The following is a 12673-nucleotide window of genomic DNA, read 5'->3' on the forward strand; positions in this document are numbered from 1 at the left end:
AGAAGGTACAGCAGGGAAGTAAGAAAGAAGGCAGAGAACAATGAGACAGGAGCATGAAGACAGGCAATGAGCATGGATTTTTACATTTCAGAGTACAGTGAATAAACTACTGAGAAGTCATAAAAATGCATCCTGAATGAGGGAAACAGACCTGATACTGCAGTCATTCTAGTAGGGAAAGGTGACACAGCAGGGGTGTCAAGACCCTAAGAAAGCATAATGAAATGTCAGAAGCATAAAGGAGACAAAACAGAACAATAGAAAGATAAACCATAACTTTAAATAGCACACCATGCAAAATATAAAGGGCAGTTACAAAAATGCAATACTCACTCTGGGCTAAAAGCTGAGAAATGGTTTTCCTGGTTTCTTCAGAGCCCTCAAACTCTTTTGCTGCAAGCTGTTTGTTAGCACTCTCCATGCGTTCTACAGTTTAAAGAAACATAAAACAAAAGGTCAATTTCTAACATGTCTCAAATATCTACTTTTCGTAACAAAACCTTTTCTTATAAAAAAAAAAAAACGCAGGTCTTTAGCAGACCTTTCCACGGTTCTGCTAGTACTTCTGAATGACACAGCCATTTCCTATCACATTCCAGCACCAAGTCCTTTTCTCATCAGAGCTAAACTTCAGCACAGTATACAAAGGTGCAAAAACACAGCCAATTCAACTCAATGGAAAAAGCAGCACTAAATGCATCAAAATGTTAGCCTCAAAATGTAATAATGCTCACAGACATCACTGTTTTCATACATTTATAAATAAGTTCCGTAATAGCAGTAATACAGAATTAACATGCAGTGTCACAAAACATTTACTAAAATGAACACATTGCTTGCAACCTTTCGCAAAGAGTATAAATTACGAATTCAATTTTGAATGAATAATGGACCTGAGGAAGATCACAGCCTTGCCAATTATACACCAAAATGGACATGGCCATAATCTGTTCTTGGGCATGTAAGAAATGTTGTTGTCCCACCTTGCTAAATTTCACTGAAAGCCTTGTTAGCAATGCTCAGTCTCCTACAGCAGTCTAGTGTGAAGTTCGCCTCCAGACCCCTTTAATATTTCTGCCTTTTACCCTTCCCTGACAGTGAAACTTCCATGGTAACTTAGTATGCTTCAGCTGTCTTCTACAGAAAAGTAAGCAATTCAATGCATTAGCAAATAATACAATATGAAGTTAATACGCGCACACCTAGGGCCTCATCAAAAAATTCATATGATTTTGCCAAACATGCAGTCTAATTATTTTACTTTCATTGCTATACTTTTGAACAGGATTATAGAAATTCAACTAATCAGAATCTGGCATTTTGGATTAGTGGTGAGGCCCGACAGGCTAGGCAACCAGCAAAACGCAGACATATTTTGAGGGCCAAGATCCTTCTGCTGTAGAAAACTTCAGCCAGCATTTCTTTAGAGCATCTCAGTTTGTGTAGAATCTCAAAGCTAAACAGCACAGGCTAATAACCTATACATTCTTTTCAATGTCCAGCCTATCAGTTCAAAGTTGGTCTTTAAACTTAACTCAACTTCTGCTGAAGGTGAATGTGAGCACCTGTGTGTAAATGCCACCTGGGATCTCTCAGTGTTTACTGTAATACCAAAAATACCCAAGGACTGGAACTACTGGAAAAAGAATCCTGGTTGTGATTAAACTATTCAATGCTGGAGCAGCTAAAAGCATGCCACCCATGTAGGGAAAAGTACAGTTTTGTACCTACCATAAATGTAGATGTCCGATAGACATGCAACTGCAGTCATAACATGTGGGTTGTCCTGCCTCAGGCAGCCCTCGGTCGGCCGGATTCCAAAGTCTGGGTCAGACGTCGGCTGATGTCGCATTTCTCTCCGACGTCAGAGCGGCTGGAGTATATAAGCATCAGCCGACACCATTTTCTTCAGTGTTTCTTGCCCCAGATGCCAGGTGCCCTCTAAGGAAGGCTGTAATCAAATTGGAAGACAAAAACAGGATTCCAAACAAATACATGAGCAATAAAACAAATACACCATAACAGATATCCCCAGCTAAGAGTGAGGGGGATATGAATGGACCCTAAGCATAGAGGGGTATGGAGGGAGGGAAAACCCGACTGCAGTTGCATGTCTATCGGACATCTACATTTATGGTAGGTACAAAACTGTACTATGTCCTTCAAGAATGCAACTGCAGTCATAACATGTGGGTAGAATACCATAGCTTAGCTGGGGGAGGAGGTATGCTCTAGGAAAGAGATGGTGAGGCAAACAAACCCTGCAGGACTGCTGAAGCAAAGCCTGCTCTGGATCTGGAATATAGGGGGAGATTGTAGTGTTTTGAGAATGTATGCACGGAGCTCCATGTAGCAGCTTCTAGAATGTCCTTTGTAGGCACCCCTCTTAAAAATGCTGTAGAGGTGGCTGTAGCTCTGGTGGAATGTGGTCTGACATAGGCTGGAACAGTCTTTCCATGATAGGAATAACAGAATCTGATGCAATGTCCAATCCATTTAGAAATAGTCTGTTTTGAAATAGCTTTTCCTTGGACTGCAGGGGCGTAAGCTACAAAAAGCTGTTCAGACTTCCTACTGGCTTTGGTTCTGTCCAGGTAGTATCGAAGTTGTCTATGAATGTCCAAGGTATGCAAAAGCCTTTCCCCCCTATTCTCAGGATTGGGGAAGAAAGCAGGCAGATGAATGGCTTGATTTAGAGAAACCCTAGATACCACCTTTGGCATAAAGGTAGGGTTGGTCCTTAATGAAACCCTGTCTCTGTGGAAAATAATAAAGGGTGGTATTGCCATTAGGGCCTGTAGTTCCGAAACCCTTCTTGCTGAGGTAATTGCCAACAGGAAGGCTGTTTTCCATGAGAGAAATTGCAATTCAACTGAAGCTGCTGGCTCAAAAGGAGGTAGAGTCAGTTTTTCTAAGACAAAATTGAGGTCCCAGGCTGGCACTGGGGCCTTTCTTGGTGGCTTAATGTTCTTTATTCCCCTGAGGAATTGTCTTAGTAAGGGGTGAGAAAAAACAGGAGGATCAGTGTTGTATCTAGCTGAAATAGCAGATGCATGTATCTTTATTGAAGAATATGAGAGGCCACTCTGTAACATATCTGCCAAATATTCCAAGATAAGTGGGATGTTCAGTAATGATGCATCATGCCCTTTGCTGGTATTCCAATTGCTGAATCTTTTCCACTTTGCTAAGTAGACCTTTCTGGTGGACGGTCTTCAAGCCTCTGTTAGTATCCGCTGAACTTCCTTGGAGAGAGATAAGTTGAAGTCATTTATGGGATCTCCCAGGCTGTTAGCTGCAGTGTCTGAAGGTTTGGATGCAGTGTTTCGAAATTGTGTTGAGTCAAAAGTAGAGGCCACTGAGGGAGGGCCCACCTCCTGGTGTGACATATGCTCCGTAGTAGTGGGTACCAGTGTTGTCTTGGCCAATCCGGAGCTATTATGATTCCCTTGGGCTTCTCTGCTTTGATCTTTAGTAATACTGAGGTCATCAGTGACAGAGGTGGGAATGCATAGATTGCTAGGGAGTTCCAGTTGAATGAAAGAGCATCTATTTTCCAAGCCTTTAGATGGTATGTCCTTGTGCAAAATTTTGGAAGGAGATGATTGAGGTGAGAGGCAAATAGGTCCACTTCTGGCTTGCCCCATGTCGAAGTGAGTTGTCTGAAAGCCTTCGGATGTAACCTCCACTCGTGTGGATCTGTGAAATTCCTGCTTAGGCTGTCCGCCAACACATTGTCTTTTCCTGGAACAAACTGTGATTGTAACTGGATGTTTAGACTCAGTGATTTCTCCCAAAGCTGCATTGTCAGTCTGCAAAGGGAGTAAGAGTGGGTGCCACCCTGCTTGTTTATGTACCACATCACAGTGGTGTTGTCTGTCCGTATCATTAAGTGACCTTGCTGGAGTTGGTTTTGAAAAGCCTCGATAGCATGCATTACTGCCAGCATTTCCTTTTGATTTATATGCAGATGTGTTTCCTTTGGAGACCATTGTCCTTGTATACACCTGCCTTCCATGTGCACCCCCCATCTGAGGTCTGAGGCGTCTGTAGTCATGGTCTGTGTTATCTGTGGTTTTTTGAATGACATACCTGTGTTTTCCTGGCTCACCGAGGCCCACCATAGGAATTCCTTTTGTAAGCATGGAATGAGTGGTATGATTGTCTCCAAGTTGTTGCTGTGCTGAGACCAAACGCTTTTTAGGTACCATTGAAGCTTTCTCATGTGTAGTTTTGCTAATGGAACCAGTAGAATGCAGGATGCCATGTAACCCAGGGCCTGTAGGAATCTCCTTGCAGTCATCTGGGTGAGTTTTGCTAAACCTTTGAAGTATTGAGTTAACTTCTCTTGCTTGTCTTCTGTCAGGTAAGCCATTTGAGAGGCTGTGTCTAGTTTGGCTCCTAAGAAGATTATTTGCTGGGATGGCTGCAGTCTTGACTTTTGGACGTTGACTGTGTATCCCAGAGTTTGAAGTAATCGTATGACATATTCCAGATTTTTTGTCAACATCAATTTGTCGTCCGCTTGTATGAGGCAGCCGTCCAGGTACAGGTAAATTTGTATACCCTTTAGCCTGCAATGAGCAATTACTGAAGCCAGGCATTTTGTAAACACTCTGGGCGTAGTAGATAAGCCAAATGGCAATGCTGAGAATTGATAATGCTCTGGCCCTGCAAGAAATCTGAGGTATCTTCTGCAGCTGTGTCTGATAGGGACATGCAGGTATGCCTCCTTGAGGTCCAGAGTAATCAGCCACGACTCCTTGCCCAGCATGGGAAGGAGTTGCTGTAGAGTCAGCATTTTGAACTTTGGTACAATGAGAAAGGTGTTTAATGCGGACAAGTCCAGTATTGGTCTCCATTGAGTTTCTTTTCTTGGAACAAGGAACAGTCTTGAGTAAAACCCCTGTTCTTGTTCTTGTTGTGGAACTCTTTCTATTGCTTTCATTTGATTTAGCAGAGAGATTTGCTTGATAGCCTCTGCCCTTTGATGTTGTGGTAGATTTGGCATGCCTTGTTTTCTTGGTAAGGTATGAAAATGAAACCTGTACCCTCGGTCTATAATGTCCAAAATCCATTTGTCCTTTGTCAGTCTGTGCCAGTTTTCTGCAAACAGAGATAATTTCCCGCCCAAGGGAGCTTCTAGTTGTTCCCTGGTAGGCGGTAGTAGAGGAAAGTCATTGAGATTGTGGTTGTTGGGCAGGAGAAACCCCTGCGTCACCTCTTTGGTTTCCTGGCTGCCATTGACGTCCCCTGTAAGGGCCTCTGTACTGGCCTCTTCCTCGGCCACGTCTGTTCTTACCCCTTTGAAACTTTTCTGGATTAGGAAAGGACCAGTTTTTTGAAGGCCAATTCCTACTGAATCTGGGGGGTTGAACCTGGAGGAAATCCTTTACAGTTTGAACTGATTTTGCTTTTTCTTCGATGGTCTTTAACACATCCTTAGCATTTGCACCAAAAAGCTTGTTCTTTTCCAAAGGTGCATCCAGAAGTTTTGCTTTTACATGATCTGGTAGTGGTTGATCTTTTAACCAAGCATGTCTACGCATCACTGCCCCTGTCATAGCTGCCCTACATGAAGCTTCCAGTGCATCATATCCACACTGCAGGAAGTGATTGCTTACTTGCTGAGTGTTATGTACAGCTTCCTGCAAAGTTTTCCTGTCTAAAGGATCAGGAGAAGCTAATGTTTTTTGTAAATCTTCTAAGAGATAATCCTGATATTGGAACATATGAAAAAGGCAATTTAAAGCTCTCATAGATAAGGTAGTGGATGTGTAAACCTTTTTACCCCATCTCTCTAATGACCTTGCTTCCCTGTTGGAGGGCAAAGGATTTTTTGAGGTGGAGGCTGAAACTCCTTTAGGCCCCTGTGAAATAGTTTCCAAATCAACAGTATGGGCCCTGAATAAATGGGAATGAGTTTCTGGGACCCTGTAATACCTGTCTGGCTTGGCTGGGGCAGGAGGGAGAGAATCAGGGGTAGCACTAGAATCAGAATACAAATCATCCAGAACATCAAGTACAGGAGGAATAGCTAAGGGCCTGTGCTGAGGCTTCTTAAGGAAAGTCCTAAGGCGTTTCCTGGAATCAGAATATTCCTGGCCCTGCCACTTGAAATGTTCCCTCATGGTGTGCAGAACTTCCCCAAAAGAAATATCCTCAGGAGGGGAGGCCGAAGGTATGGAATCTTCTGCATCCGAGTCCTCATAGGTCTGGAAGAGCTCTTCCTGGCTATCAGAGTGGACAGAGCCCTCTTCATCTGAAGGAGTAGGGTCAGAGGGTTCAACCCGGGGCCTTTTATCAGGAGGAGGCTGGGATGCTCTCTCAGAATGGGTCTGTGAACCTCTAATCATGGAAATTAAATCAGCAGCCATGGACATAATTTGTGTCTCCGGAGTCGGCTGAGGTAAGGATTTAGAAGTAATATGCTTTGTTTTGCTGGCTGCCTTAGCCCTAGTGTAGGCCTTAATAGACATGGTCATAGGAGGCCTGGCAGCTCCACGTGCAGGAGTGACCTTGTCTACAGCAATGGTCTTGGGCATTTCCTCGGTTTCGGTATCCGGAGGAAAATCTATAACTGGCGTCAGAGTAATGGTCGGTAATGCAGTGTCTTCGGTTCGGAGCGGTGGAGAGACCGTCTCAGAGGGAACCGGAGCACTCGCACTAGGTTTTGGCGTGGAGTCAGTGGTAGACATGGGCCGAGGATGTCGGTCCCGGTCTTTTCGCTTTTTGGGAGTTTGCGATGTCGGAAGATCCGACGGCATGGTGTAAGCAAATTTATCGCCGAAAAAGTCTTCAGCGAACTCCGCCCGGCGCCTGAGAGTACGCTTGTTGAAGCGAGCACAGGCTACACAGGCCGAGACGTCGTGGTCTGGGCCCAGGCAAGGGAGGCAGTAAGAATGGAAATCCTTATGAGGTATTTGTTTACCACAAAAAAGACAATTGTTAACTTTTTCAGTAATTTCTGACATCGGCTGAGGCAAGAAAAGGTCCCCAGCGGGGTACTTAGCTTTCTTTGATGACTTTGGTATCGTAGAATACAGGAGCTGACCGACCGGCACTTGCGAACTGCTTCTGCTTCGGGCACCGCACGGCAAGAAAGACTGAAGAAAATGGCGTCGGCTGATGCTTATATACTCCAGCCGCTCTGACGTCGGAGAGAAATGCGACATCAGCCGATGTCGGACCCAGACTTTGGAATCCGGCCGACCGAGGGCTGCCTGAGGCAGGACAACCCACATGTTATGACTGCAGTTGCATTCTTGAAGGACATCACGTTGACTCTCTGCAGTTTCTAGTTCACTTCAATCACGGACATACAATTAGGGAACACCCTGAGGTCTTGAAATAGTAAGGACTGCCTCCTACCCAAAAGTCTAGTCTTGGACTCCTTGGTGATTTTGGTGTGTAGGTAGGCATCTTGAACGTTCAAAAGAGCACATCTACTGTCCTTCAGAGTAACAGGGAAGGACAAATTGCCCCATCACCATAGAAAAGGATTCCTATGAAATCAACTGATGCAGCTGCTCCAGAAAATGTCCTGGCTTGTAGTTGTCTTTGAAACTGAAAAAAAACTTTTCTGATCTGGTAGGCCCCGCTGTATTGCTCATTTCTTTCTTTCTTTTTTTTTACCATCAGAATGATGTTTACTTAGTGTCTAATAATGCGACCAAGAAATAAATCATACTGAAGCAATGATAAAGGCATTCAATAGAGGAATGTTTGGCTCACTTCTGAAGAAGGTTCAACACTTCTCATACTGTGCTGGCAGCATGCATCATTCTTTAAGGGAAGACGATGCAAATATAGATGTGTAGAACGGATTCATGTAGCTTCATGAGTATCCATAAGTAGATGGACTGACAACCCCCAATGTCTGTACAGTGGAACAGACGAGACAAGATCTAAGGGATTATTCTGTTCTCCAAAACAGGAGCCATGGCATCTAGTGACTGTTACATGAACTATGGTATAAATGGTTACTGTACCAACTCATACTGTCTTTAGGTTAGAGTTCATTCAGGAAGTTGGAGTGGCCTAAATCCCTCCACAATTTCTGTTACCTTACTGTACTGCAGCATGGGCCTAAAACAAAGCTGACACAGGCTCTAATGCATTCTAGAAAATCAGTGCTGCACAGTTTCAAATTTGAATCCAACAGCCTCAAAGAATCTCATCTTCTTGTTCCTGCTTCTCCAGTTCTGACTTCACAGATGAACCAAAGGGTAAAGACTCATAAAAACAGGCATTCACAGTGACTGCCTCTGTATCGCTGGCAAAATCAGTCAAATGCAACCAAATGTGGTAGTGCAATGTTAATCTGATACCCTGCTGTTTTGAAACAGCTGCACAGCAAGTCTGGCTATAAAGCAGTGGTACCCAACCACCAGGCTGTGGATCCTTTGGTATCGGACTGCCAGGCAAAGAGTGAAATGAAAAAGTGAATATATGTATGTATGTGTATGAGTGTTGTTTATGTGTCTGTCTGTGTATGTGAGTGAATGTGCGCATGAAAGCAGAATGCGTGTGTGCTCGAGCGCGTGTACGTGAGCACGTACGCATGTGTGTGCACATGTGTGTGTGTGTGTGTGTGTGTGTGTGTGTGTGTGTGTGTGTGTGTGTGTTTATGTTTGAGAGAGAGAGAGAACAGTGAAATCATTCGAGCCTTTATTTTACACTTGCCAATCAGTGCTTTTGCTGTTTAGCGAGTGCAAAATAAAAGTCAAGGAAAACAAAAAAAATGTGTGTGTGTGTGTGTGTGTGTGTGTGTGTGTGTGTGTGTGTGTGTGTGTGTGTGTGTGTGTGTGTGTGTGTGTGAATGAGTGCATGAAGGCAAAAGAGACTGTGTGTTCATAGGTTGGTACTAGGCTATCGGCCCTAAGGCCTATGCAAGCCTAGCCATAACAATTCCCTGGAAATTTCTTCCCACAATATTTACTTCTCTGGGCCCCTGTCTAGCAGGGTGACTGACATGATCCCCGGGGTGAACTTCCTAGCTCCTATCCAATCATCAAGGTTCCTTCTGAAGAGGGCCAATGAGGCGCTCTGCTTGACATGTATGGGCAGTCTATTCCACAGTATGGGGAGTCTCTTGGTCAGGAACCTATGTGAGAGAGAGATAGTACAGTTCTGCATATTTAGCATAAATGTAGATGTTCGAGTGTACTCACTGTTGCAGTCATTACATTTGGGTAATTTGCTGGCAGGTTGCCCTCAGTCGGCCTGATTAACAAAGTCTTGGGTCCTGCGTTGGATGATGTCCCTTCTTCCATGACGTCAGGTTTTCAGGGATATAAAACATGCAGCCGACGCCATTACATCAGTTTTTCTTGCCCCAGATGTCAGGTGCCCCCCAAATGGGGAGCAAAATATATAAATAATTTAAAACACAACAATATACCTCCAAACAAAAGCAAATACGCCAAAAAGGCTTTTAAGTGTAGTAAAAGAAAGGAGAGGCATAGTAAGATAAAAAAAAGGGGGCTGGAGGGAGGGTAACCAGGACTGCAACGATGAATACACTCGAACATCTACATTTATGGTAAGTGTACACAACTGTACTACGTTCTTCGTGTTTCAGTGTTGCAGTCATTACATTTGGGTAGATTCCCAAAGCTATGGTTGGGAGGATGGATTTATACAGCATTAGGACCGGCTATAAGGCCCTGCAAAACAGCAGTGGCAAAGCCAGCTCTGGATTTAGAGAAGATTGGTAAATGATAGTGCTTGGTGAAAGTATGAACTGAACTCCAAGTAGCAGCTTCTAGAATATCCCTGGTAGGAACACCTTTGAGAAAGGCTGCAGAAGTAGATGCAGTCCTGGTGGAGTGGGATCTGATCACCTGGGGGATAGGTTTTCCATACTGCTTATAGCAGAAATGAATACATTTGGAAATGGTTCACTTTGCAATGGCCTTTCCCTCTGCCCCTGCAGCAAATGCTACCAGCAGTTGTTCAGATTTTCTTTGAGATTTAGTCCTGTCCAAGTAAAATCTAAGTTGTCTGTGTACATCCAATGAATGCAGAATCCGCTCCCCTTTTTTTCTGTGGACTGGGAAAGAAAGTTGGCAAATGAATGGACTGATTAAGAGCCACACTGGATACCACCTTGGGCATGAAGGATGGCTTGGTCCTGAGTGACACCCTGTCCGCATGAAAGATGATGAAAGGCTCCACTGCCATAAGGGCCTGTAATTCAGAAATCCTTCTAGCCGAAGTGATTGCTAAAAGGAAGGCTGTTTTCCAGGCAAGAAATTTTACGTCTGCAGTAGCAGCTGGCTCGAAACGAGGGAGAGTGAGTTTTTCCAATATAAAGTTAAGGTCCCAGGCAAGGGTTGGAGCTCTCCTGGTTGGCCTCAAGTTTTTGGCCCCTCTGAGATACTGCTTTAGCAGAGGATGAGAGAAGGGGGGGGGGATATCTGTGTTGTAATGAGCTGAAATGGCTGAGGCGTGGATTTTTATAGAAGAAAAAGACAGGCCCTTATGAAGCATCACAGTTAAGTATTGCAAAATCTGAGGTAAATTGGGTACTGCTGTGCTCATCCCTTGAGAATGATTCCAGGCAAAGAATCTTTTCCATTTACCAGCATAAGATTTTCTAGTACTAGGTCTTCTCGCCTCCAAAATTACATCCATCACAGGTTTGTTGAGGGATGCTAAGGGGGAATTTAAGTGATTAGCCATGCTGCAAGACTCAATGTTTGGAGCTGAGGGTGCAGAATTTGTTTGTTCTCTTGAATCAGTAAGGAAGGTGTCTGAGGCAGGTGCCATGGAGAAATATGTGGCAGACTGCGTAGGAGTGGGTACCAGTGTTGGTGAGGCCAGTCTGGAGCAATCAAAATAATTTTTGGTTTGTCCTGTTTGACTTTTATTAGAACTTTGGAGAGCAGAGTCAGAGGGGGAAAGGCATAGATTGATAGGTTTTCCCAGCTGAAGGACAGAGCATCCACTTTCCAGGCTTTTTTGTGAGGATTTCCTGTGCAAAATTTGTCCAACTGGTAGTTCTGGGGTGAGGCAAAAAGATCTATGTCTGGGCTCCCTCATTTGCATGTCAACATGTTGAAAATCCGTGGTTCCAGTTTCCATTCGTGTGGGTCCATGAGATTTCTGCTTAGTTTGTCTGCCAAAATATTCAGCTTTTCTGGCAGGAAAGGAGCTTGTAGTTGTACTTGATAGCTCAAGGCCGTGTTCCACAGTGCCATGGCTAGTCTGCAGAGGGGATAGGAATGTGTATCCCCCTGCTTATGTACTACATAACTGTGGTGCTGTCTGTCTTTACCACTAGTTGTCCTGTATGAAGGCAGCCCTTGAAGGCTGTCAGTGCATTCTGTACAGCTAGCATTACTTTTTGAATGGTATGAAGATGCATTTGATTTGGGCTCCGTTTGCCCTGAATGCACTTCCCTGCCAGATGAGCCCCCCACCCCACCCCCCCACCCATGCATAGTCTGATGAGTCTGTAGTTAGGGTTTGTGCAGCAGTGGGTGGTGTGAATGGCAGTCCCTTGTTTTGGTGGCAGGCCTCTGCCTGCCATAGGAACTCTAGTTGCAGGCAAGGTATGACAGGAATCATTGTTTCCAGGTTGTGACAATGTTGACTCCATAAACTTTTTAAGTACCACTGAAGTTTCCTCATATGCAGTCTTGCATATGGAATTAGAAGAATGCAGGAGGCCATGAACCCCAATGCTTGCAGTATTTGTCTTGCAGATAGCAGGGTTTTTGTGGCCACCTGTTTGAAGTAAGTCACCAAATGAATTTGCTTTTCTGGCGTACGGAAAGCCATCTGGGCAGTTGTATTCAAGCTTGCATACAGGAATGTAATTTTTTGAGGGGGTACCAGTTGTGATTTCTTTTCATTTAGGGTATACTCTAGACAAGTTAGAACCCTTTTTACAAATGCCAGATGTTTTAGAAGAATGGCCTTGTTTTCTGCCTGAATTAGACAATCGTCCAGATATGGATATATTTGAATATTTCTTTGCCTGCAAAATGCAACTACTGGAGCCAGGCACTTTGTAAATACCCTGGGCGCAGTAGATAAGCCAAAGGGCAGTGCAGAGAACTGATAATGCAAGTAGCCTGTTTTGAAGCAGAGGTATCTTCTGCAAGATTCCCTGATTGGGATATGCAGGTAAGCCTCTTTTAAATCTAGAGTTACCAACCAGGCAACTTTGCCTAGCATAGGAAGTAACTGGTAAAGAGTCAGCATCTCGAATTTTGGAATGTCCAGAAAGGGGTTTAGAATAGACAGGCCCAAAATTGGACACCATGACTTGTCTTTTCTGGGTACCAGGAAAAGGCTGGAATAGAAACCTTGTCCCTTTTCCTCTTCTGGTACTAGCTGAATTGCTCCCATGTTTAGGAGGGAAAGCACTTGTTTCTGAGCCTCTGCCCACTGGTTTGGGGGCAGGTCTGGCCATCCGTTTGGAGTTGGCAACGTGTGGAAATGAAATCTGTATCCCTGGGGCACTATATTTAAAATCCATTTGTCCTGGGTTATAAGTTGCCAGCTGTTTGCATGAAGAGCCAGTTTTCCCCCCAAAGGGGCGGCTAAGAGGTAAGTGGTTGGTAATTTTAAAGGAAAGTCATTGAGACTGTTTACCATAGGGAGGTGTCTTGCTGTTTCCAGATTTGGAAGTGGAGGCACCTCATTGCTTAGTTCTGAAACT

The 12673-nt window shown here is 44.3% G+C and overlaps 1 protein-coding gene across 2 annotated transcripts in view; it reads right to left on the reverse strand.

The window, feature by feature from the left end:
* Nucleotides 1–12673, reverse strand: part of AMOT (angiomotin) — a 1515905-nt gene that overhangs the window by 623177 nt on the left and 880055 nt on the right. For both annotated transcript variants that reach the window (XM_044053958.1, XM_044053957.1), the window contains one exon: nt 334–426. In XM_044053958.1, the coding sequence (XP_043909893.1) occupies nt 334–426 (93 nt within the window). The remainder of the gene's footprint in view (nt 1–333; nt 427–12673) is intronic.

The sequence above is a fragment of the Protopterus annectens genome, chromosome 13.part0 (genome assembly GCF_019279795.1).
Source record: "Protopterus annectens isolate FY-2018-M chromosome 13.part0, PAN1.0, whole genome shotgun sequence".
In the NCBI taxonomy this organism is placed as follows: Eukaryota; Metazoa; Chordata; order Ceratodontiformes; family Protopteridae; genus Protopterus; species Protopterus annectens.